A 25,430-nucleotide genomic window follows, 5' to 3' on the forward strand; every position below is an offset into this window, starting at 1 on the left:
CCAGCAAATTTGAACACAACCATTAGTATGCGGGTGATCAACACCGATTACATAATTACACGGAACTAAATGCACGTCAGTGTGTGTTTCTTGCATAATACAGATTAATTAGAAGACGACAGTAATATGAAATTGAAGAGTTCCTTATAAATTTCAAAGTTGAATTGTTGCGTGGAACTGATGTGGGTCAAGTTTTTTACTCATGCTTGGGATGTAGAGCAACGAGAGTTTCACTCTTCATAACGACTTGGAATGAGTGATATGTACGCATTCCCTTCTCTGTGGATTTAGGACGATTCTCACTAAAATGATTTTTGTAAGCCCGTGAGACCAACAATTAAATTATTCCGATTTTTAAGTTATGACCATTTGATTGGAGTTCTTGTCAGTCCCCGTAACTATAGGTTTACATTGTTTATCTTCGTATTTATGTAGAGTATCCTCATTGAAGTTCTTGGAATTAGGAAACGGATATCCAAACTGGCCGTAGCACACAGGGTGAAAAACTTTTTACCATAACGTTGACGCCCACTTTTAAAACTTACTAGGCATACATAGCATATTCTCATTCATATTTGACACTGCACTTCCCTGTAAATGTAGGTTACACTTATCAGGTCTGCTGTAAGGACAGTATTTAAATTAATTACCTGTTCAAGTTCAATCTAATTTAAGGAGCAGGGAGGGTTTAAAATATATGGAAAGTTGTAATTTATCCAGCACCCCCTAAATTTTTTCCCAAAGGCCCAATTTATGGTAATTTTGACTTTAAATTTATCCTTACATACCCTCTAAACACAAACTTGCCCCCCCAGATGAAAAACTCTGGATAAACCCCTAATGAGAAGTGGCTGAAAAGTATTTTATGGCAGTGCCTATTTCAAAATATTTTGTGGAGAGAGTTACAGCATAAATGTAATCTAATTATATGACACTTATTTTTGAGTATTGTTTATCATCAAAGCTGATCACAATTGAGATAACCAAATTTCTCATGAAAGAAAGTTTGGATAGATCAGTGGTGTGGCGTGGCTTTTTCAAAAGTGTTACCGGCCATCAGACGTTATCATCTCCACTCTACCGTCCCCACCAAAAAACATGCCTTTGATCTGGATTTTTTTTTTTTTTGCAATCCGCTCAATGATTTATTTAGCCACAATCACTCCTAGAAAGAACTAACTACCACTCATGAGAGAGTTGCCGCGAAAATCCAGTGAATAGTAGTGAAGCCTTGTCATCCATCTCTGTTTCTTTGCAAAGAGGTGGAAAGGGGAAGAAGATCCACACATTCGGGTCAGTTTGATGTTTCTGTGGTGAGCAGACGACAGAATTCCCCTCCTCCAGTGGTGCGAGGAAGTCCAGATTACTTATATTTTCGTCTATTACGTAAACGGTCTCAGTTGTAGTTAAATTCAGCTTTGGCTTTGCAGTCTAGCTCTTGTTGCTTCAGAGAAATAGTATCCCCGTTTTAGGTGGGATTTAGCTCTTTTCTGGAAATCCAATGTGACAACACTTGCTGATCCGATAGGGCAACAGGTCCCCTAAACAGGGATATGAATAACCCCCTAGCACACTTGCCTCCAAGTCTATCCCCGCTGTTCCCTTGCATTGGCGGGCGCCCTTTCCTCTTGAGGGTAGTGGAACGGCCTGTCTCTTCGTTTTCGGTCGGCTGCAGAAAAAAATGTCCTCTGCAATATACACACGACTGCAACTCTGTCGGTTAACTTATTTAACAATGTTGTTATTTTATTGAGGAAAAAACTTTTAAATTTCTTTACATTTTGCTGTTACCTGCGGTAACACCGGTTACATGCACACCACGCCTCTGGTATAGATTTAGTGAAACATTTTTGGATTACATATGTGCCACTTCTCATTATTTTACAATTTCAAAGGGATTAATAGTGATTTTTGCATACTGAACTATTGAGTGCGTTTACAATGTTAGACTCGATTCGGCACCCGGTGGAGGCAGATAGTTGTTCGGATCCTACTTTAAACTGAAGGCCCAGTTCCGATTAACCTTACTGTGCATAAAGTGGACTTAAAAACACCAAATCAATCAATCAACCATGGATTGGTGTTTGAATGTGATGCCTCTCGGTACCCAGGTAGTAATTTGAAGGTAGGTTAGACATACAGGCTTGGTCTTTCTATCTCCCCCTTCACAGACACAGAGAGTATATATTATATATATATATATATATATATATATCTTGGCTCCGTTTTTTAATGTGTACAGTTGGCCAGATTAGGCAGCCAGGTGTGGTTTCAATCCAGAAATGTCACACTGGTACGTTACAATACAATAAGATGAAGTTACCTTGCTGTTATGTGATGTATTTCTCAATTAATACCCACTCAAAACCAGTATAACTTGTACACAAAGAACAATTTGTTCACTGAATGTCTCATACTGCAGAGTTTTAGCGATTACTTAAGATTTTGTTCAAAATGTAGGCCAGGTTTGGTTCCCTTAGCATTAAAATGAAGTCCCTAAATGGATTCTACTAAGGTTCCGATTTACTTCTACATTGATTCCCACTAGTCTACGATACTTACAGTTGCTTGTCAACGGAAAATACATTGTCCATGGGAAACTTGCATGGTTGCGTAAGATAATTTTTAAGTTTTTTTTTCAACATAAGTAACTGTTTTTCGAAATCCTCATTACTTTAAGGAAGGTTCAAATTTCGTGTGACAATGATTGCCAAAATTCTACGGTAATTAGTCTTCTTGCTAGTGCTAGGAGGATTTGAAAAGAAAAATTATAAAACAAACGGAACTGTTACCGAACGTTGCATGAGCAAGAGTCTGGGGGTTGCGGTGTGGAGAGTTCTCTTGATTCGTGTTTTATGTCTAGGCACTCTGTGAGGGAGAGTGTGTGGAGTGGGATGCTGCATCTTAGGTTTCAACTAATAGTGACTATTAATCGGATGGTTTGAAATTATTTCAGGAGAGATGAAAATCTAATTTGCTGCATGCATGCACTTTACAATGATACCTTGTTCTTCAATCTGTATCAAGTTTGAAATTTTTCTGGGTAACATTATCGTATGACGGAAACGGATTCCTTCAAATTTACACTAGAAAGTACTTACGGAAATCATTTTCTTTAGCGTTGTGGAAATTCCTGAATGTAGATTTGATCCATTTTAATGTGAATGTGTGTTGTTTTCTGCGAAAATCTCTTTCAATCACTTTCTACACGAGAGTGCAATGTTCCGTGTGTTAAGATGATGCAACCCAACATTTGGTTGGTTGTCCATATGAATTATTCAGCCTCGCCGTGTTTTCACTAGAACATGCCGTGTCGAGTATTTTTAATTATTTTTTTTAACTATGCATGCCTAACCTAACCTAACCTTACGGAAAATGGTTTTTGGGGCTAACGTGAATGGTTTGTGGGGCTAACGCCAATGGTTTGCGACGTATTAGCATAATTTCAAATCCGGGCACGAAAGTAGATATTTTCCAGTGAACGAGGTTGCAACACTGCATAAATCGACAAAACACTCTCAGAACGCCCCCTAAACCAGTACGCTATCATGGCCATAATGTGTTACAGATTCGAAACAACAAGTAACAGTAAGTACTCGTAAATCTAAGAAATAGACATTGATATGCATTATTTCACTTTAGGAAATGTTCCACATTCGAAAATAACACGTTAGCAATGTAAAGAAGTCCGAAATATATGATTCGTAGTTGTTTCTCTCATAGGATAATAGTACCTTTTTCTGGTTTCTCTGTCAGCTATCCAAAGATGCTTTATGTGAATTTGGGCAATAATTGCACTGAAACTAGGTAATTTCATGAAAAGTGAAGCAAAACATCCAACTCACAGATGTAGGCCTATAGAAGTCAGTCATGTTTAGGGTGACCCAAAAACGGGACATCTCAAACAGGTCAGTTTAACCCCTCCCCTCTTTTCCATGAAAATTTGATTAGGTTAATTATAAAATTAATTTTTATTATTACAGTATTATTATTTATTAAATTATGGATCACATCAATGTTACATCATAAACAATAAATTAAATATGTTCTCCCATTTTCAAAAGGTATTAATTTTTATAATCTCTGTATGACTTACATAGTGTTTCTTGTTCCTTCTGATTAACCTGTGATGTTAGTCCTGCGCTGAAGATGAAGAGTGCCAGAATTATTTATCAGAACCAATCTTCTTGAGAACAACTTTATTGTTCACCAACTGTTCATAAACTCCCTACATATCTGACATACAATGCGAGCTTTGTCTTTGGTGTCAAGATGCAGGAATTTAAATTCTTGTTGCAGGTCTGTATTGAAACTACATTTACACTTCTTACACTCGAAAAATCTTCTTCAGAGCTAGATGCCAGCTCTGAAAATCAGGCGCCAGGAAACCACCTACTAGTAATTGTGGATACTATAAGAAACTGAGCCAGCTCCTGTGGCGGAGCGGTTAACACGTTGCGCTACGATGCCAGGGGTCCTGGTTTCGAATCCCGGACTGAGCTTGGATGTTTGTGAGTGTCCATTCATCAATTTCATCATTCATCACCATCTTTGCAAATTAGCCAAAAGTGGAGAAGAAGTAAGATAAAGCAAATCAATCAGTCTATAAAAACATCGCTAAATTATGTGAGTAAGGGGGAAATGGGGGGTTGGGGGACAAAGAGTAAGAAATTGTTACTGATTCTATACAATGTTCACAACGTTGATAAAAAAAATAATTTGCTAACTTACGCTGTACTGCAATTTGAACTTAGAATCTTCAAAGTTTCGTACACTGAAACTTAAAAAATGGCAATTTTACAGCAAAAGATCACAGTCGCCAAGCTGAAATTTTTAGTCGCCATGGCAACCAGGGTTTTTCGAACCCTGGTCATGCTTATTCATTGCTCTACAAATAAGAACATAATCAAGGCAATACAACTAGTGACACGAGCTAACTTACACAGTAAACTGATGTCTGTTCGAATATTTTCCACGAGAATGGATCATTTTGATTGTTATGAAGTGTTTGAAACGCAGTCCAGCAGTGGCATTGCGTGATTCTATGAAATGTGTAAGGCTTCCTTAGATAAACCTGATCTGAATATTGGATAAAGAAAACCCAAAGATATATTAACTAAATAGAATCTATTTGAATGTAAGTCCTGCATGGGCATACTCAATTTCAAACATAAAATGCACACACTCTATGTTAACAATAATAGCATATGTATGTATTACTTAATGAAAATTCTCACTTATACTGTAACTCGATCCGACGATCCTTTAGTCTGAACACCTCCATCATGTCGTCGTAGAATCAGGAGTTTCTGGTCAATTTCTTTAGCAGCTCCTTTTCAATGGATATCAGTCCCAAGTCAGATTTCCTTGCCTGAGTCTTGTGCTGCGTTGAAATGTGTGAGTCCTCTTCAGTGCAGAAAACTGCTTTTCCACCGACGAGCTTGAGGCAGGAACAGTGAGGAAGAATTCTGTTAGTTTGTACACTTGTTCAACAGCTTCATTCAAATAGGTAGTACGCGGGTACTCATGAAGTTCATACACACTCTTTACTCGATATTCGGCTTCAGAATAAATTACCTGTAGCTCAACTTTCAACTGGTAGCAATTGACAAATTTCGCATACAGCTTAGTTAAGCACACAAACTCTTCTTCTGGAAAGGCCATGTCATATTTTTATTCTTTTTCTTTCACTAAAAAGCCATTTGTGGGAAAAGCGTAGGATACAATTTGCAAATACAAATGCATTCGAAAATATTACTCATTATCATGGTTGCGATATTTGCGCACATTTTGAAAAGCATATCAAGCAACTTAGTCAAAGGAAAAGGTAAAAAAAAAATAAAAAAAAAATGTAAATCATAACGCTAATTATTATGCGTATGCTTTTAACATTACGGGCAACTGGGATGCACGCGCCTAACTTTGCGGGCACTGCCGGATCTAGGATTGCCAGACATTCATCTTTTATCTTTAACTTCGCTGCTTCTAATGAAGGTAATATCCAACATTAAACCAGAACTTAGTAGTTAGTTTACACATTTAAAATGGCACCCGTTTTCTTAGCTACACCTCCGTCGATTTTCTTGGTTCTCTTCCGACCGTGGCAAACAGATGCAGCGGGGACAGAAATCTCGCCAGATAGCACCCACTCGTAATGCGTCTTACAGTGCGTGAGAATCGGGGCGCCCTGTCATTGGTTGAGAAGATACTACGTAAGAAAACACACCCGCCATGGGCGAATCCAAATAATTTCTTCCATTCACCGCACGTAAGTCCTCTCAAGAAGCCTTACAGAGAAACAACTCGAATCAAAACAAGTCCTCAATTGTTTTGTTAAAAGTTCTACTTGAAGTCTGATATTGCTATGTGTATTCAAGCAATCAATACGGGAATGAAATACGTTTTCCTCAATAATTTCAGCTTGTAAGGTGGACTTACAAGCCTTAAGTGGACACTATGCCGCTGTAGTCCAGCTGTTTTGCCAATGTGTTCCCATCACGATAGTTTAAAAATTCCATCAAGATTAGTTTTTTTTAGCATGAAATTTCTCTGAAATTTAGATTTTGTTTTCAAGTGAACTCCTAGATCTATATTAAACGGGACAAATGGTGTTTTTTAAGTAATATCGATGGGAGGACCGGGACATGTCTCTAGTCATGTTACATATTGACTGACTACATATGAAACAAACTTACTTTCATTACACTTCTCTATTTCAGTGTATAAGTATTTCAAAAACATATTCCCCCACCCCAAAAACCCAAAGCTTAGTTTTACTGTTTTTTAATGCAAGTTTGATAATAATCTGATGAAATTTAACCGAGCTCTCCCTTCTTTACATTTGGTTGGTTGTCCATATGAATTATTGATTGCTGTTCTTCATGTCAGTTTATTCTTATGGTATGAATTGCAAAGTTGCAATGAGAGAAAGGAAAAGTAGTTTTCATATCTCTAATGGACATACAGAGCATCCTCTGACATTCGCTACGAGACTCTGCGGCAAGCAGCCCGGCATCAGCGCTTGTCTTTCCCGGTGAACGGGTCCGCGATGGTCGCTAGAGTCGGCTATTAAATTTAGTTTTCATATTGTGTACTAACCTTGACTACAGAAAGTTTTGAAAATGATGTCCTTCTGCTGCAACACATTCCTGGCATCTCCGAAGGAAATTGACATTTTCACGTGCAAGTTCGTCTACTGTAATTCTCCCGATTTCTCGTACAATACTCTCTTTTAACTCACGGATGGTGTGCGGATTGTCTTTGTATTATAAAGGTTTTGTTTTGTTTTGGTTTGTTTTCGCATACGAGTGTTCACTATAATGTTTTTGTAGTAAATGCAGATTCACTCCTTTCCCTTGTAACTTCATATTCAATTGAAAAAGTGAGAATAACAGCTCAATTTATTTTCAACAATTTCCCCCCAAAATCACGCTATATTTGAAGTAATACAAGGAGAACCTAGGGGAAATTGTCCCTCTCCCCCTTAAAATCCACCAGGTTTAGCAAATTGTCGCTAAAGTTTGCAACTATGTAGCACAGACCTTTCCGAGTTCCCTTAGACATGCCTTGTATATGCTGCACTCGTACCTCTTGACCCTAATCTTGAGACAATATTTCATATTGTGTATGTGTAAAAAGTATTGTCGCTTGCATCAGTGTTCGCACAGCGAAGTGAACATGTTCGGGGTATAGCGGCCAACAGCCCCTTAGCTGTCAGCTCTATGCAACATGCATAGCAATTGTGTTCAACGCCCTCCATGGAACACCGTAGGAGTCAGTGTTACCAACTATCTAAAAAAGTTATCAGACATGAAATAAGTCGTGTCAGAGTAAATTTTGTGTATATACTCGTACATCAAACATAGTATTTTTTCGAACAAAAATATGTGTGTCTGTATTTAATATGTACGTAATTAAGATACATGAGTGTTCACGTGCTCATGTGAATATTATCAGGCGATGCACCTGGGGTCCATCTGATTTGTTGTATCCCGGAGCAGTGCACCATGCTGTTGTCATTTTTTTTTTTTTGCCATTAAAGCAATCAAAAATCTAACATCATTATACCTAACAAAGACATAAAATTACTATCAGCAATGGTGCATTTGATATGATAAATTGTACCGCATACAACCACTTATTACTTTGCTAAAACACACCACCATGAGCTAAAAAAATCAAGAGACAACGTTCATATTAAAAATAATCTTCATGCAGAGTGCAAAATTTTCCAGTCTCCACTGTCACCTTGTTCCTCTAATTTTTGGAAACAAATCTTGTTTTTAGTAATTTCTAAAAGTTGATTAGATGATGTAAACATTAAGAAGGTAAAAAGGAAGCAGGAGTGTTGGTTATCAGTAGACCCCGGATTTTTATGTAATATCGAAGTGCAAAATATGTATATAAATATGTAACAATAATTCATAAAATATGTACCTAAATATGTATTATCAAAAGGATATGTAGCTAAATGTATAGTATCAAAGAATATGTAATATTAAAAAATCATTTCAAGAATTCTGCTAGACATTTATTTTATTTGAACATATTCGACATAATTTTAAGGACATAAATTGTTCAAATTAAAATTTGTGTCAAATTTATAAACTAGAAAAAAGCACAGCAACGTGTACATATTTAACAAACAAATTTTGTCAACTATTAATTACTTTTCACATCACAAATTATTGTATAATAGGCTATATAAATATGTAAGAGAGCTCTTTGTAACTTTCGAAACAAATTGTAAAAAGAAGCATCTACAGAAGGAACAATTGAATGAAAATACATAACTACTTTTGTACAAGGGAACAGATTGTGTAACTCGTTATGTACAAAAGGAGCTTTCTTCTCCACCAATGCCAAGTTTCTAGGTGCTTTGCCTAAACCTAAAAGTGAAACGAAAATACATAACCAGAAGGGGAGGAGGGGGAGAGAAACTCCTACATCTTTTGATGAATAGCAGGTTTTTTTTTTGGTCTGTCAACTTAGCAGTCAATTCATAATCACTAAGCATCTCATTGATTAGAAAATATGACATCACATGAGCTACAAATTTTCTTCATGTTTCAGAGAGAGAAAATAAAGGAAAAAGGATCAAGATAGGAAAAAATACCAAAATATGTTGTTTTATGTAAAGTAAATTAGCTAATATGTAACGTAAAACTTATGCTATATCATGTCAGTTATATAATTCGTTGACATTTTCCTGTTCAAGGTATGTATCTATAAAGGAAAGGCATATGTATTTACATACAAATCCGAGCTCTAGTTATCAGTTGTAAGACTTATCCCTTATCATTTGATGGCTACATTATGTTTTTACCCAATTTAGAAGAAGAAAAAAAGTTTACCAAATATTAAAATTTAAGCCGGACCCTGTGGCCAAGCGGTTAGCACACCGCACTGTGACGCCAAGGGTCCCGGGTTCGAATCCCGCTCGGGCTTGGTTGTTTGTGAATGTCCATTCCTCCATTTCATCACTCATCCCCATCTTCGCAAATTAGCCAAGAGGCACAAAATGCGAAGTAAAATAAAACTAAATCAATCAATTAAAATTTAAAAAAATTGTTTTATATATTGGCTTCTTTGCTTGTATTATATTTATGAAAGTACATTACTTATATTGTGATTCTTTTTTTATTTCAGTCGTCAGTTTGGATTTCTGAAACTTAATAATCCTGAGCAAGCTAAGAAGAAAACTCTTGTGCTCAAGGTAAGTGAATATTAAAAGATGAATTTAGTGTACGAAAATGTTTAGTAGTAATTGTATATGGTTGAAAGTTAGTCCTTATTTACCAGTGGTTAATGTTAATGCAGAATTTTATGTGGTAATGATCATACAATTATATATTGATAGTAATTTTTTCCCCTGTACAACGGGGAGTCCATAAAGTTTCAGCTGCTTTTCTGGGTCAGTGCCATCATCCCATGCTTCCCTTCTTGAGTTGTCACTGCCCCTACCTTTTGTAAAGGTCCAAATAACACAACTTGGGGCACTCTTAAGGTCAAAAGTGTTTGTTTTGCACCAGGTGTGCACTTTTTTCATAACTGAAAGAAAGAAAACACAGCACGAGAGAGTATGAATTTCTCCCCATGTTGCAAGTGGGAGCAGTTTTTTTAAGTTCATTATTAAGCTAGATACGAAAAAATATAATGAATAATTATTTGTAGACTCCCATGACACCTTATGGACAAACAACTTCAACTTGCTGCTAATCAAATGTAAGTTTCGATTTTTCCTAACAAACAAAATCTTCAACCTGGCCTGTTTCCTGTTATGTGTTTTTCTATGCCATCGGAACTTTCATATTCCCAAGAGAACAGGTAAAGTAATACTCCCATAAGTGTAATGCTAAGACATCGATCGTAAAATTGCAGGATACGTAAATGGTGTCTTCGATGAAGAACGTTTGCCATTAAAGTGCTACAAAAATAAGATTTTTTATCGGTTCGTTATCACAATTAGCGCAAAACCATTCATGGATAGCCCCACTGACCATTCTCGGTAAGGTTATGTTAGGTTAGGTTAAGCAAACATTGTTAAAATTTGGGATCGTAAAACCAAGCATGCGTAGACCCAAAAAAACATTGGCGGATAGCCCCACGAACCATTCACGGTAAGGTTAGGTTAGGCAAGCATAGTTAAAATTTGGGGTCGTGGTAATGTCAGGAATATATATTTCGTTCCTTAAGTATTCGAAATGCAAAATCTTGCGACAAATAATGAGCAATTGTGCATTGTCGGTTGTCGGTTGCGATCACGGACCCCCTTATTTTGCAATTTCTACACGTGACCATTTTAACTTCAAATTCGTGATTAGAAGGCCTCAATTAGTGAGAATGCGAAATATTGCAAAAATCGGGGAGGGGTCCGGTATTGTAAATTTGCTCCAGAAACTGAATGGCAACATGTCATTTACTGCATGTGAACTTGACAAGAGCTGTCGGTACCTAAAATGGGTATTATTGATAAGACATTAAAATGCTGACCAAGGCAATATTTATTGTAATAAAAATAATCACTAAAACGTATAACGTTTCCACAAAACAAACATGAAGGTACCAGTCCTTATCAAAGAACATTTCCTGTCAGGAATTCCTGAGTGTGGAACCTCCTGACAGATAATTGACAGGTACCTGGTGAGAGTCTGTGCCTTATCAATTCCTCAAGCTCTGGATGTGGACAGATTCCTTATCTCCTGGACTCCTTCCCTCCTCTTTTCTTTCTTCCTCCTTCCTTTCTAACACTCCTTTCCGTTCTTTGTTGATTTTCAGTCCCCCATTCCAGTTCATTATTTCTTCCTCTACTTTTTTCTCTATTTCCTTGGCTTCTTTCCACTTCCTCACTAGTCCTCTCTTCTCCCTCCCTATCTTCCTAGCCTTCTCCCATTCTATGTCATGTCCCATTTTTTTTGTGTTCTGGGAGTGTATATATACGAGGGTCATCCAGAAAATAAAGACCGTTTGGTTATACAAAATGAAAAACACAATATTTATTGGAAAAAAAACAATTCTGTTACATACCTGAAGCTTCCTTCACTTCTCTACATAATCACCTCCTACATTTAAACATTTGTCGTATCTGGGCACGAGCTTCAGAATTCCCATGTTATACTCTTCTGCCGCCAGTTCATTAAGCCAGGTGGACACTGCATTCAACAAAAGTCCGCTCTCGCATTTCCGCCAAAAGGCACTACGATCAATGCAAATCGTTATTGTGAGACTCTAAGAAAATTACGGCGAGGAATGCTTTCTGGAGGAATTGTGCTTCTGCACGACAATGCCTGCCCTCACACTGCTGGTGCAACTCAAGAATTGCTGGATCAATTTCGGATGGGAAATTTTTGATCATCCACCCTATAGTCTGGACCTTGCTCCTAGCGATTTCCACCTTTTCCCTAAGCTGAAAGAGTTTCTGGGCGGTAAACGTTTTGGAAGTGATGAAGAGTTGGAGAATGCAGTGACCACCTGGCTTAATGAACTGGCAGCAGAAGAACATGGGAATTCTGAAGCTAGGAGGTGATTATGTAGAGAAGTGAAGGAAGCTTCAGGTATGTAACAGAATTGTATTTTTCCCAATAAATATTGTGTTTTTCATTTTGTATAACCAAACGGTCTTTATTTTCTGGATGACCCTCGTAAGATGATGGTTGGATCTTTCATCAAATTATTGTGCTTCGTCTGAAGAAGACCCTGTTAGAGGGTAGAAACGTTATGTTTTTAGTGATTATTTTTATTGCAATAAATTTTCCTTGGTCAGCATTTTAATGTTTTATTAACATGGAAGCAAGACTCAACAGTGTTACCATTGGGCATTATTGGTGGGAAAGGTTTGAGGGGAGGATATAATGGACTCCAACCTGACATGAGGAATGGTTGTTTACTTCTGTAACAGAGGGGACTGATCTTATGGAACTTTCTTTGAAGTAAAGTGGTGTTAGAATCAGGACTTCCAACTTTAGCTGCCAGAAACTTATGGCTATTTCACCAACGTGATCAAGTTTTCATACATTTTAACCATGATTCAATTTTTTTTCCATTCTTGAAGATGTGTTGAGATCAATACGAAAATTTGGAATTGAAACAAAATATGGTCTAGCTCCAGTAAGAATGCTGATGGGTTCTAGCCAGCCAGCCCAAAGGCTTGCTAAGTGTCCAGAATTTCAGAAGAAAATGTCTGGCTGTTCTATCCGAGCTTTCTGCAAAACGATGCACACTGCAAACCACTATCTGTATCTATTCATAACTTTCCATCACTTGTTCCATGGCTGGCAGCTGAGGTTGGTCCTTTTATGATTTATTCTCTTTGTCTCCGAAAACAACCAATGTTGTTGTCCCTGGATTAATTCTAAAAGAGACCCATTTTCCTTGTTCCCCTATGTGTACAAGTCTCACCTCAGCACTAAACTTGAAAAATCATTGTAAACCGCATGTATTGCCACTGTGAGTGGGTTCTGTGGATTTTTTCTGGTGGGAAGAAATAAGGATTAGGTGAGAGAGAAAAATGCTACACTTATTTCACTTGTGTGGTAACAAAATTTTTTTCACCAAATATCTTATTGGCAAGAACTTGGATACTTGAGTAATAGCCCAGTCAATAAAGGTATGTCGGGAATAATTCCATAAAAGTTGAATTTTGGTGAGTTGTTAGAACACAACTAGTAGAGCAAAATCCCCTCCCCACGGTGCTTCCCTCCCCCCAAACATCAATTTCGCAGAGACTCAGTTATTTACCTATATCTCTGTAACCAATGGCCGTAGGCAGGTACTAATATTTTTTAAAAAAATTAGATGGGCTATAAATAGCATTATGTGTAGGTTTTCGATAATGTAGATCGTTTTGCCATAATTTCAAAAATAATCTTTAAAAAGTGAATTTTTTAAAGTACTTTTTACTTTTTTTTGCCTTGTAACCTATGAACAAATCAAATGATAAGATATTGTTTCGAATAAAAGTTGAAGCCTAATTCATAAGCTTTAAAACGATATAAGTTTTAATACTTTTTAATGAAAGATACACCATAAATGTGTCTCGAAATTGAGGATCAAAAAAAGTGGCAGACCGGTTGTTAAGTCTGAAATCATGGACTTTTTGATAAAAGCAATAGTCTTGGTAGATATTGTTATACCACTTAAGATTTGTTGGGTCGAGTAGCCAATTGCATTCTGTGTGTTGACGGCCGCCTTCTTGAAAAGAGTCTGTCATATTGGGTATTTTTGATTGGATATATCTCTGGAACAGTCAACTTCCGTTTTTTTCTTTGCCAGAAATGATCTAAATATTGTAAGCTTTCATAATAGCTATATCAATAAATCTATTTTTGAAAAATACAAAAATTGTAGTTTTGTAGAAGAAACTCACTATTTGTAATTTTTATGTGAATAACGGCAAGTTGAATGTCTTAATCATTCTCGAACCAAACAATAGTATATTTTTGTAAGGTTGTGAAATGTTTTATAGAAGACTTTACACAAACTAAACCCTTAAAATACTATTTTTTTGTATTTTTAAATTTGCCGAAAAACACACATTCATTGTAATTGATGATACGAAAATAAAGAAAATTATTCAGAAAATATTTTGTCATGGATTTGTCATAAGCTTGTTTCCCTTCTTTGATCAAGTCTCAAAATCATATCCTTCACATTGGCATAATGTAGTGTATGCAAGATTTTCCATTCAACACTTGGAACATCCAGTGTACTGCTTACGGTGTTTTTTATGATTTCTCTGTTGTTATCACCAGCAAGTACATAATATTGTCAGCCATTGAGGTATCCAAGGACCACTGTACTCCTCCATCAGAATTCAGCAGAGCTGGGTTGACAACAAGGACACTTACAATTAAGATAACAACCCTTTAATGATACAGAAATTTTATATCCTCATGACACATATCCGAAAAGCCTTAATCTCGGAACACTTTTCTCTTCATAAACTTTTATCCTCTTGCATAATATCTAAGAAACTAAAAGTTAAAAAATACAAAACAGTAATTTTGTGTGTAGTTCATGGGCATCTGGAAGGGTTGGAAGAGGGGGGCATGCCTCCCTGGAAAACGTATGTTACCATAATCTTAAAAGTTACACATATGTTTAATTTCATTCACAGTAATTTATGTTTATTGGAAGGGTGATGCAGGAACATGATGTGAAACTTGGTCCATTATATTAAAAGAGGAACATAAATTAAGAGTATTGAAAATAAAATCCTTTGAAAAATATTTGGACCTAAAACCGATGAGGAGACAAGTCAGTGGAGAAGGTTACATAATTTAGAATACCTTCATGTCCATGTATTATTACAATAATGAAATCAAGAAGACTTAGGTGTGCAGGCCATGTGGTACGAATGGGCGAGGAAAGAAGAGTTTACAGGATTTTTGTTGTGAAAGTTGATGGTAAAAAGACCTGTAGGAAGGCCAAGATGAAGATGGAGGGATATAGTTGAGATTGGCCTAAAGGAAATCTGTAAGGATGGAAAGGATTGGATTGATCTTGCCCAGGATAGGTACAGATGGAAGGCTTAACCTTCAGGCTTAAGAATGCTAGAGAGTGAATGAGTGGCTTAAGCTCAGAACCTTTCAGCCTTCAAGATCGGATGAGTTAAGAACTTGCAAGTAAAGAAACCGCCTGGTGTTGACATGAACTGCATTAGCTCAGATGAGTTGATATCAGCCGGCCCTATGGCGGCGTGGTTGGCATATCATGCTACGACGCCAGGGGTTCGGGTTCGAATCCTGGCCTGGGCATCGATGTTTATGAGTGTCCATTCATCAATTTCATCATATCATCACTCATCCCCATCTACGCAAATTAGCCAAAAGTGGGACAAGAAGCGAATTAAAATAAAGCAATTCAATCAATTGAGTTGATATCACTTCAACTCATCCACGTGATGTGACATGGGCTTGACATCACTCAAAAAACCATAAATCTTCTGAAACCAGGACAGTTCCAATTACTGCATGCTACCAGCCAAAATTCAAAATGTGGACTGGCCACAACTATATGCATGGATGTCCGCAGGATTTTTTCCAGGGAGGGGCAAGCAAGGTAATTTTTTTTCCAGGGGGGACAAAGGAGGCATATTTTCCCCATAATAGTAATCCCTCCTCAAAAAAACGCTGCTTCAGTCTGAAATTATCATGTTCCTACAACACCCTTATAATAATTAACTTAAATTACTGTGGCTGAAGTAAAATTATGTGTGAAATATATAATTTTTAGGTGAACCTTTATGTTCTGGGAGAGGGTGCCCCCCCCCCTCCTCCCTTCCAGACATCCATGACTATATGGAGACAATAAGAGTGTCTTCATGTTGGGAGGCTCCACGTTGAAATGACAGTCTCAAAAGCGTGGTGATGTTTTTGTTGGAAGAGGGTAGATATAAATCCTGGAAAAAGCCAAATTCCTTCTTATTATTTGAAGGGCTCGAGTGTAAAACATGGTAAGTGACAAAATGCAGGTTTCGAGATATTGAAAGTTGATGTTTGAAAAAAATCTGATTTACAAATTAAAATAAGTTTCTAAATTATTTACCGCAAATATGATTCACTTGTATGTTTACTATCATACAAACATGATATTTCATCCGTATTTTTTTTTTGTTTTGTGGTGCTACATGCGATTTGTTTGAGGGTTGTTCAAAGAATTGTTGTAGTTACCATGCTTTACATGCAAGGGTTATTATCAAAATGAGTGATCAGATAACACTTTATTCAAGCTAACTTGTGATGTCAGTTCAATAATAATATTTTGACATTAGACTTTTTATAGCAACTATAACAATTTGTAACACAAAAATGAAAGCCTTGGTAAATGTCTGTTATATCGGAGACACATTAAAATCGGATATTTTCAGTTTTAAGTGGTTCGTACTTACCAATTGTGTATTGCGGAACATAGTTGAAGGTGCCATTATGCTTTTTACACGAAAATAACTTCGATTTTTCACATTAGGAGTAATTCTTTTGGGTCCTTTCTTCCGTTGCGGAACATACCGATATAACAGACATTTACCTAGCCTTTAATAATAACAATTTTATTCAATAAAAACTATCCAAATTGCATACAATGGCAATATTAGATTTTTGATTCAATAAGCAACTTATACATAAAATGGGGATGGCCTTTTTTTTCTTGGAAAAATTGAAAATCTAAAAATAATTTTTTCGAAAATGAAAAGTGGAAGTACGAATTTTTTTTCGGAAAACAAAAAAGCGAAAAACGGAAAACTTTTTTTTGAAAAACTAAAATTATTTTTTTCCGAAAAACGAAAAATAGATTTTTTCCAAAAACTAAAAATATTTTTTTTTCCAAAAACTAGAAACTATTTTTTTTTCGAAAATGAGAAACTATTTTTTTTAAAAAAAACTTTTTTTTCGAAAAAGAAGCGAAAAACGATTTTTTTTCGAAACGGCCATCCCTAGTTTAAATCTCTATGTTCAAGATAACAATTACCTGCTCCCGTGGTGGAGTGGTTAGGAAATTGCGCTACGATGCCAGCGGTCCCGGGTTTGAATCCTTGCCTGGGCATGGATGTTTTTGAGTGCTTATTCATCAATTTCATCATATCATCGCTCATCTCCATCTTCGCAAATAAGCCAAAAGTGACACAAGAAGCGAAGTAAAATAAACCAAATCTAAGAAGACACAATTTTGACCTTGTAACTTTGTTGTATTTTTCTTTAAGTTGACATGTTTGTTAAGAATGATTTCAAATGTACACAGGGCTTAAGTTTTGAATAGTTTTAATTTCGAACCAAGAAGAAGACATATTTGCAATATCAACAATAAAATAATTTGCATTCATCAATGTCACACATGTCATAAATACAAAAGTTAATTAAATTACAAATACTTTATTAGTTCCACCATAAAAATATTATAACTTTTAAAATGTGCATTACAGATTTCTGAAAGAAATATTTTATAAAAAACTAAACTGTTCCAAATACAACCTTGGTGACAATGAAGTTCGACCAGAAAGGAATACGTGATTAAATGCACAGAGGCATAGGCGGTGGAATGGGTGACCCGCAGAAGTGACGCATGTGTGTAAGAGGAGGCGTGTGAGCAGGCAAGAATCGTGATCCCAGCATGTTGCACCCAAGGTCACGTAAAGAACGAAAACGGGGAACTATACGCATGACATTGAACTTCGACCAGGCACCAGACCCATACGGGAAAATTCCAGATAGTGGCGCATTCGACGGAAGCATGACATCAGGGACACGATAAGGGAGTCCGCCGTATATAAGCGCGTGCTGTGCACCGAGGAACCGCAGTGCATCATCACCATGGCCAGGGGCAAACCTATTGACAACACCGTGAGGAGAAGAGTGGTGGAGTTGCAACAGGATGGACTCAGTGAACGGGAAATAGGGCGCCAACTGAACTTACCCAAGTCAACCGTCCACTGCATCATCAAACACCACCAAAATACGGGTACTATAGAGCCAGGTAAGGCCCCCGATCGAAAACGCCTGCTGAGTGTGCTTGACCTACGGATATTTAGGCGCTATATCCAGACCAACAATCATGTTTCTGTGGCCGAATTACGACTGTGGACTTGAGAACGCTTTCACATTGAAGTGTCAACCAGAACCATTCGCTGTTACCTACAGCGATGCGGTTACCGAGTGTACAAGGCAAAACGTAAACCCTTCCTTTCCATGTTGAACAAAGGCAATCGACTACGGTGGGCACGAATGTACCGGGGATGGACATTTCGGCAGCGGAACAGGGTTTTGTGGACGGACGAATCCATTTTCAATGTTGTGTACGGGAAAATACGGAAAACAGTCATTCGTCGGAAGGAAGAACAGAATGAAGCAAAATGTTATGCACGTCGGGTACAGAAACCTGCGTCAGTGATGGTATGGGGATGCATGACGGCATCTGGGGTTGGCCCACTACACGTCTGTGAGGGCATTGTGAATGTACATGCCTATACACGCATACTGGAGCGGCATCTTCCCAAAGTGCGAAGGCACCTGTTCCACAGGTGGCGTCTCATCTTTCAACACGACAATGCCAGGTCTCATACAGCTCGGCTGACAAGAGAATGGTTGACTCGCCATCACGTGCGAACTCTGCCATGGCCACCATCGAGTCCCGACCTCTCGCCCATTGAGAATGTGTGGCGTGTTCTTAAGCGACGTGTGCAACAGAGGGGACCCACGACAGTGGCTGCTCTTATCGCCTGCCTGCAGGAGGAATGGCACCGCATCGATGTGGAATACCTTGAACGACTCGTCCGCAGCATGCCCCGACGCATTGCCGCAGTTATTCGCCGACGGGGCGGCGTCACAGCATGGTAAACAGGATCCCCTCTAACAGTGGTCGAACTTCAATGTCACGTGTAGATGGACGAAAATGTTTTATTTTGTGTGGACACCATACATTGCTGCGTTGCAGTGGAAATTTATGTTTTCCTTTGTTCCATGTAGCCTGCTGAATAAAATATGTTCAGCATATGCATGTGTTCTCCTTCTTTCACAACGCACTCCTATATTTGTGACTGGTCGAACTTCATTGTCACTAAGGTTGTAATTGATATGAATCAGATCAAATTACATATTCCTTAAGTGTAATACATTTTTGACGTTGCTTGAAAGGCATGGTATCTTAAAGCAGCCTTAAATGCACATACCCAATTAAAAATCAAACAAATTTCTATGTGACTACAGTTATTTATATCTAGTAGAAGAAAAGTATGTGCTTCTCTACTAGATCGCAGTTCACATCCAGGTACGAGAGTAAAATTTAAAACGAAACTGCCATCATGAGCACTGCTGCTTGTAAACAATGGTATCTACAGTAGATACCACATTTTACATGAAATAGAATGTACGTCGCCATGCACAGTTTTAGTCGCATTTTTGATTGGCAACTTCTTCATTCTCCTCATTCTTAGTCGGTGGTACATGTTCCGGGTCATTATAGGAATCATATACACTTTCTAACTCGTTCTCATCTTTGCTGTTGCCTCAATACTTGCCAACTTTCTGAGACACGTTGCAATTCAGTAACAGCAGTTTCGCCTCCATCTTTGCTACTTACCATACTTTACATGAAACAACTGGTAGATACCATAAAGTTCAACATGTCTAGCTCTGTCATTTGTTGACGAAACGAAACACTTCCGAGTACGATTTGACTCCATTTATGATGGACTACACGATGCACATTGTAACTCCAAAATGTCATTTACCATGTTTTACACCCGAGCCCTTCATTTATTATTTATTAACGCCTTACTTTAAATGGCAGAGTTAAGGCTATACAAAGCCTTTTCTTCCACTCAACCATATATACATAAAATAATACATAATATTATATTAAACACAAACTACATATATTCATTTCACATACATAGGCTACACACACACACACATTATACTCAATCATACAAGTCTTAACGCATTGAATATAGCTCACAAAATATATAATATACAAAATTATTATTTATTAATGCCTTGTTTTAAATGGCATGCTTATTTGGTACAAATAAGGTGCATGGAGGGGAAAAAGAAACTGCAATTAACAGCTGTTTGCATCAGCATGTACTACATTGCTCCGGCCACTCGCTTTCTCCCCTTCTGTGTTGCAGTGTGTGTTCTTGCTCCATAGATTGGCAGAATAGAATATAGGTGTTTGGTGTTGATGGGAAATCTTTCCTGTACTACTACATATCCAAATGTGAGGGATTTAAATTGAAGACCTAATCAAAAAGGGAACCGATATAATGAGAAATTTGTCAAAATATTTTGTAAAGCAAATTTCAGTATTTTTGTATCATCAATTACAATTAATATGTGTTTTTCTTTCAAATAATAAAACAAGTATTTCGATAGCACCTACTTTCAGAAATCAAATTACATTGTATAAACCAGTAAATCGTATTTCTCTCTAAATGTTACTTCAGGTAAATTTATAAATATAAAAAATAGTATTTTAAGAGTTCAATTCATCTAAAATCTTCTAAAAACATTTCATAACCTTACAAAATATGTAATAATACTATTGTTTGGTTTGAGAATTATGAAGACTTTCAACTTGCCGTTATTCAGATAAAGTGTTATAAGTAGTGGAGTTTCTTCTACAAAACTACAATTTTTGTATTTTTCCCCGAGATATATCAAATCAAAAATATCTAATTTGGTGGACTCTTTTCAAGATGGCAGACGTTAATGTGCAGATTAAGATTATCTACTCGACCAAATATCTCAAGTGGTATAACAATTTATTCTACCAAGTCTATTGCTTTTATCAAAGGTCAATGATTCCAGACTGTGATAAAGACATATTTTTTTGGTGCACTATCCTCAATTTGGAGACACATTTTATGGTGTATCTTTCGTTAAAATATATTAAAACTTATATCGTTGTAAAGCTTATAAATTAGGCTTCAACTTTTATTTGAAACAATTTCTTGTCATTTGATCGGTTCATAGGTTACAAGGCAAAAACTGTAAAAAGTACTTTAAAAATTTTAGTTTTTAAAGATTATTTTTGAAATTACAGCAAAACGATTGACATTATCGAAAACTTACACAGAATCTTATTTATATAATATAATAATAATATATAATAATCCTTTGCGCGACAGCCCATGAAGGGCCTTGGCATACCTACCGACTGTCGATCTCCCTCCCACACTTTCCTTCGTCACCTCTAAGCGCGGAGATCTTCATTTAGTATTGGAAGATTAATACTAATATATATTACCTGCCTACAGCCATTGGTTACAGAGATATAAGTAAATAACTGAGAGTCTGCGAAATTGATGTTGGGGTGAGGAGCTTTGGGATTTTGCACTAGTAGTGGTGTTCTAACAACTGACCAAAATTCAGCTTCTTCCAATGACTGGGCCAGCTTCTTACCAATTTCCCCAGGTGGTCTTTGTGAATGTCCCTTCATCGAAATCATCATACCATTGCTCCTCATCTTCGCAGTTAGCCAAATGTGGCAAAAGAGTGATGTAAAATAAACTGAATCATCAATTCTTACCAATTTCCCACTTTCTTGGTCAAGTAAGCTGAATTGAAATTTTGTCTTAGTCAAATCTTGCAAGCTTTATTTACCTACTTGCTGTTTCTCACTGGTTTATTTACGAGGTGGAATATACTTTCAGGTTTGCAACTCAGACTTGGACTTCTGTGTTAACTTTTTTCATCTGTCTACTCTTATATGCAAAGTGTCTATTACATAATTTCAAGCAATTGTTTAGTTCCATTGGCCACAGCCACCATGCATTTACTTTCTACCCATACATAAAACATGACCCGTGGTGCAACAGCCCTTGAGGGCCAAGGTCTATCTACCGACTACACATGCCTCAGCAGAGGTGGGTGATCATCCAGTTAGTCACGGGGGGATGTGTTGGTCAGCATGACTAATCCCTAGACAATTGTTGTAGGTTTTCCATTACCAGGTAGCGCTACTCATTTGTAGCTCCCCAATTTCCTTATGATGGTGGGTGGCAACCATCCCATACACTGGCCGAAATCTCAGGAAAAAAAATTGTTATGCTTCTCCCCAGGAGACTTGAAGTAGCACGCATCCTGTAGAGCAAGCCCAAAGCCTGATGCCACGGTGCGGGACTCTCTACACATACAGTACTCTAAATTGTATCAAGAAAACATCGTTAATGTTAACCATGGTTAAGTGGTAGTAAGTGCTGTACACTGTTAACTTGACCATGGAAAATAAGATGGCATAAATAAATAATACACTGCTCCACAAAACTTAGGGAACACCAAGGGAAGAGAAGGAAACAAACACAAAAACAGGGTTCACCCTGTGTACCATTTTGCAGTATTGCTGGTCATTTTCGTAGCATGTTGCATCTGTACCTTATTAGTAGGGAACGGAACTTTATGTGCTAAAAAACTCAGAAATATTTATTTTTTATGTGTCATAAATGTTGAAAATATGTGATAAAAACAGGAAAATATGTGACAAAAATAAAAACATTTGGTAACAAAAACAAACTATAACATGCATTTTAAACACCTGAAATTAGTTTCTAAATGATTACCTCTTAGCGAGCAATTTTTTGGAAGAGTTGCAGTGGATCACCATAGTTTTTTCCAAATTCTCCATTGTAAATCTGTGACGATTATCTCTAAAAAGCATCTTATATTGTGAGAAAGATCGCTCCACGTCACAAGAAACAATTCTTGCATATTTGAATCACGAAATGTCACTAACGCTTAAGTTTTCCAAAGCTTCCTCTTCCTCTACTTCACTTTCCAAAACACATGCAATTTGGCACAAAGTTTGAAAACCTTGGTTTTTCCAAAAAAATTCTGTACATTTAGACATTTAGATCCAGTGAGTTCTTGCAGTTTCGTTTCTACTATACGGACTTTACCAATGGAAGCTGCCAAAGTGTTCGCGGATGATTCAAGCTTTCATATGGAATTAGAGAGAATGGACAGGTTTGTTGAGATGTATGCCAATTCGACTTTTAAGGAGGGCTCCATCAACAGTTCTTGCAGAATTCTTCTTTGTCGAGATCATTTACAACAGATACAATTTTTTCAAAGTTCTGGGCATAACATCTGCATCCAACCAAGTGCCCCATCGCGTAACTACAGGTGTAGGGGGAAGGGGAACCTCAGGACATTTTTGTTTAAAAATGTCTATTCTTCTAGGCGACTTGATAAAAACTTTCTTCCCATTTGAAACCAGTTTATCGACATTGGGATAAAGAGCTCTCATCTTTTCACATATTCTATGCAACGCATGAGCCACACATTTAACGTGCACCATTTTGGGGTAGCTAACGGCAAGGCCTACTGCAGCTTTTTTCATGTAAGCTGCAGCATCTATAACGAGAAGAACATTGTCAAATTTTATGCCTTCCGGCCACAATAGCTGCATTGCTTCATTAAAAAGCCTTGCTATCGTTACGTGTAGCCAGCCCCAGCTACTTACAGATATTTTCTCCCAATAGGATCGTAGGCGAGGCGCCAGAAGTCTGCCAGCGAGCGTGTTCAAAGACAAAACAAACCTAGCACTCTCGATATGAAAGAGGTGCGGAGAATAAACATTTTTCCTTCGAGGATTTCGAGGTAGATGAAGTCAATGAGCGATTTTATGTATTTAAAATGAAAATTCGCAAAATATGTATTTACATACGGAAAACTGGAAAATATGTGTTTTTATGTAAAATAAAATTTGCTGTGTTGACATATAAGGCTATGATCAGAATTTTGGCAAAAATGAGGGTCTGTATCTTATCGCAGAAAAAACATTTATTTACCTAAAGTTCCTTTCCCTACTTATTAGTGTTCATAAGCCCTGATCAAGAGCATCCCAAACATGCGCAATAGGATTGAGGTCCGGTGAGCATTCAGGCCACTCAATACAGATCACGTCTTTTGTTTCCAGGAATTCCGACAGAACATGTACACAGTGCGGGCGAGCATTGTCATCCACAAACAGCAACTCCGAACCAAGTGTTTCACGGAAATTGCGAACATATGAACGCAAAATGTTGTTTTTCTCAATTTTGGATGGGGCTGAAGCCTCACGAACCCCTCTCTACGTATGCCAGTGTAGTGTGACAAAGCTTAAATAAACTTGGGACGATTATGTGCAAAAGAGATACTTTATTGTAATCTTATTCTAAAGATTTAAAATATTCTCTAATACTCTGCTGCTCTCATAATCCCTTGGTGTTCCTTAAGTTGTGTGGAGCAGTGTAATTGAATGAATATGACACATGAATCTTCAGTTTATTTCAATATCCCTCCCTAACTTGGACATGTCTGTCTAAAATGTATAGTACATTACATACTTGGCTAATGTGTTTTGAGTACTGCCTAACCATTACCTATGTAGAAAATTTCTGATCATAAAAAAGTAAAGCAATTATAGTAGCTGTGAGTTAATGCTCATGATAAGACTGTGCCTGTAATTTTTGTTATCTTTATAACTTTTTTAATGATGTTTTAAAGTGTGATTTTTTTGTAATTACACCAAGAACCAGCAATGTACCCCAAGGACATGTCACTAAGACTATTTATGGAGAAGTAGTTGTAAAACTGCTCCACGTTACATTTCAAAAATATTTAAATATTATCCCAATTTGAAAGCTTAACTGCATCCTTGGAAAACCTGTGTAAATATTTGAGAATTTAATAAACTGATAATGTCAGATTTTTCAAAATCACAAAAACCTAGTCCAGTGTCAGGGGACACTGCATTTTTTATGTTCATGACATAATTTATAATTTACAGAACGTTGCTAATCTTAATTTCTCTGTTTATTTTCTAGGCTGTTAAGTACTTGGAGCGTATGATTGTTGAGGCTCAAAGTCAAAAGGAGCATAATAAAAGGCTTGGAAAAGAAGATAACAACAATAATGGGGAGCATAATGAGGAAAAGCCCATTACGAAAGAAATCAACATTGAGCCAAAAACATATTGCAAATTGGGGCATTTCCACCTTCTCCTTGAGGACTACCCAAAAGGTAAGTGTAAATATGAATGTAATTTTTCACCATTGAGTTTACCGGAACTCCTCAAATAGACACTAGGCCTCTCCAGTTTTGTAGTGGTTACTTCACCTTGTAATCAAGGGACCTGTATTCAATACCTGCTGGAGACACATAGTGGTTTGGATTCTACTTTAAACTGTAAGTCCAGTCCCAAAATTCAGCTCATTGAACTAGGCATTTTCTACAGTACTTCATACAAATAATCAGGGCTCGAAAAATCCTGGTCGCCAGGTCGCCATGGCGACTATACATTTCAGCCTGGCGACTGTGATCTTTTGCTGTAATATGTACGAAATTTTAATGATTCTGTAAGTTCAAATTACAGTACAGCATATGTTAGCAAATGATTTTTTTTATCAACGTTGGTTGTGAACATTCCATAGAGTCCGTAACTATTTCTTACCCTTTGTC

The 25,430-nt window shown here is 37.2% G+C and overlaps 1 protein-coding gene across 2 annotated transcripts in view; it reads left to right on the forward strand.

Annotated features, from left to right (window-relative positions):
* The window catches only part of Utx (Utx histone demethylase), a 247,578-nt gene that overhangs the window by 636 nt on the left and 221,512 nt on the right, over positions 1 to 25,430 (forward strand). Inside the window, exons 1-3 of one of the 2 annotated variants that reach the window (XM_083115211.1) lie at positions 3,856 to 3,908; positions 9,649 to 9,715; positions 24,797 to 24,992. In XM_083115211.1, coding sequence (XP_082971337.1) covers positions 3,871 to 3,908; positions 9,649 to 9,715; positions 24,797 to 24,992 — 301 coding nt within the window. In that variant the 5' untranslated portion in view covers positions 3,856 to 3,870. Of the gene's footprint in view, positions 1 to 3,855; positions 3,909 to 9,648; positions 9,716 to 24,796; positions 24,993 to 25,430 lie in introns of those variants that run through there. The other variant, XM_083115210.1, reaches the window with a different exon arrangement.

The sequence above is a fragment of the Lepisma saccharinum genome, chromosome 30 (genome assembly GCF_977018435.1).
Source record: "Lepisma saccharinum chromosome 30, izLepSacc3.1, whole genome shotgun sequence".
Classification (NCBI taxonomy): domain Eukaryota; kingdom Metazoa; phylum Arthropoda; class Insecta; order Zygentoma; family Lepismatidae; genus Lepisma; species Lepisma saccharinum.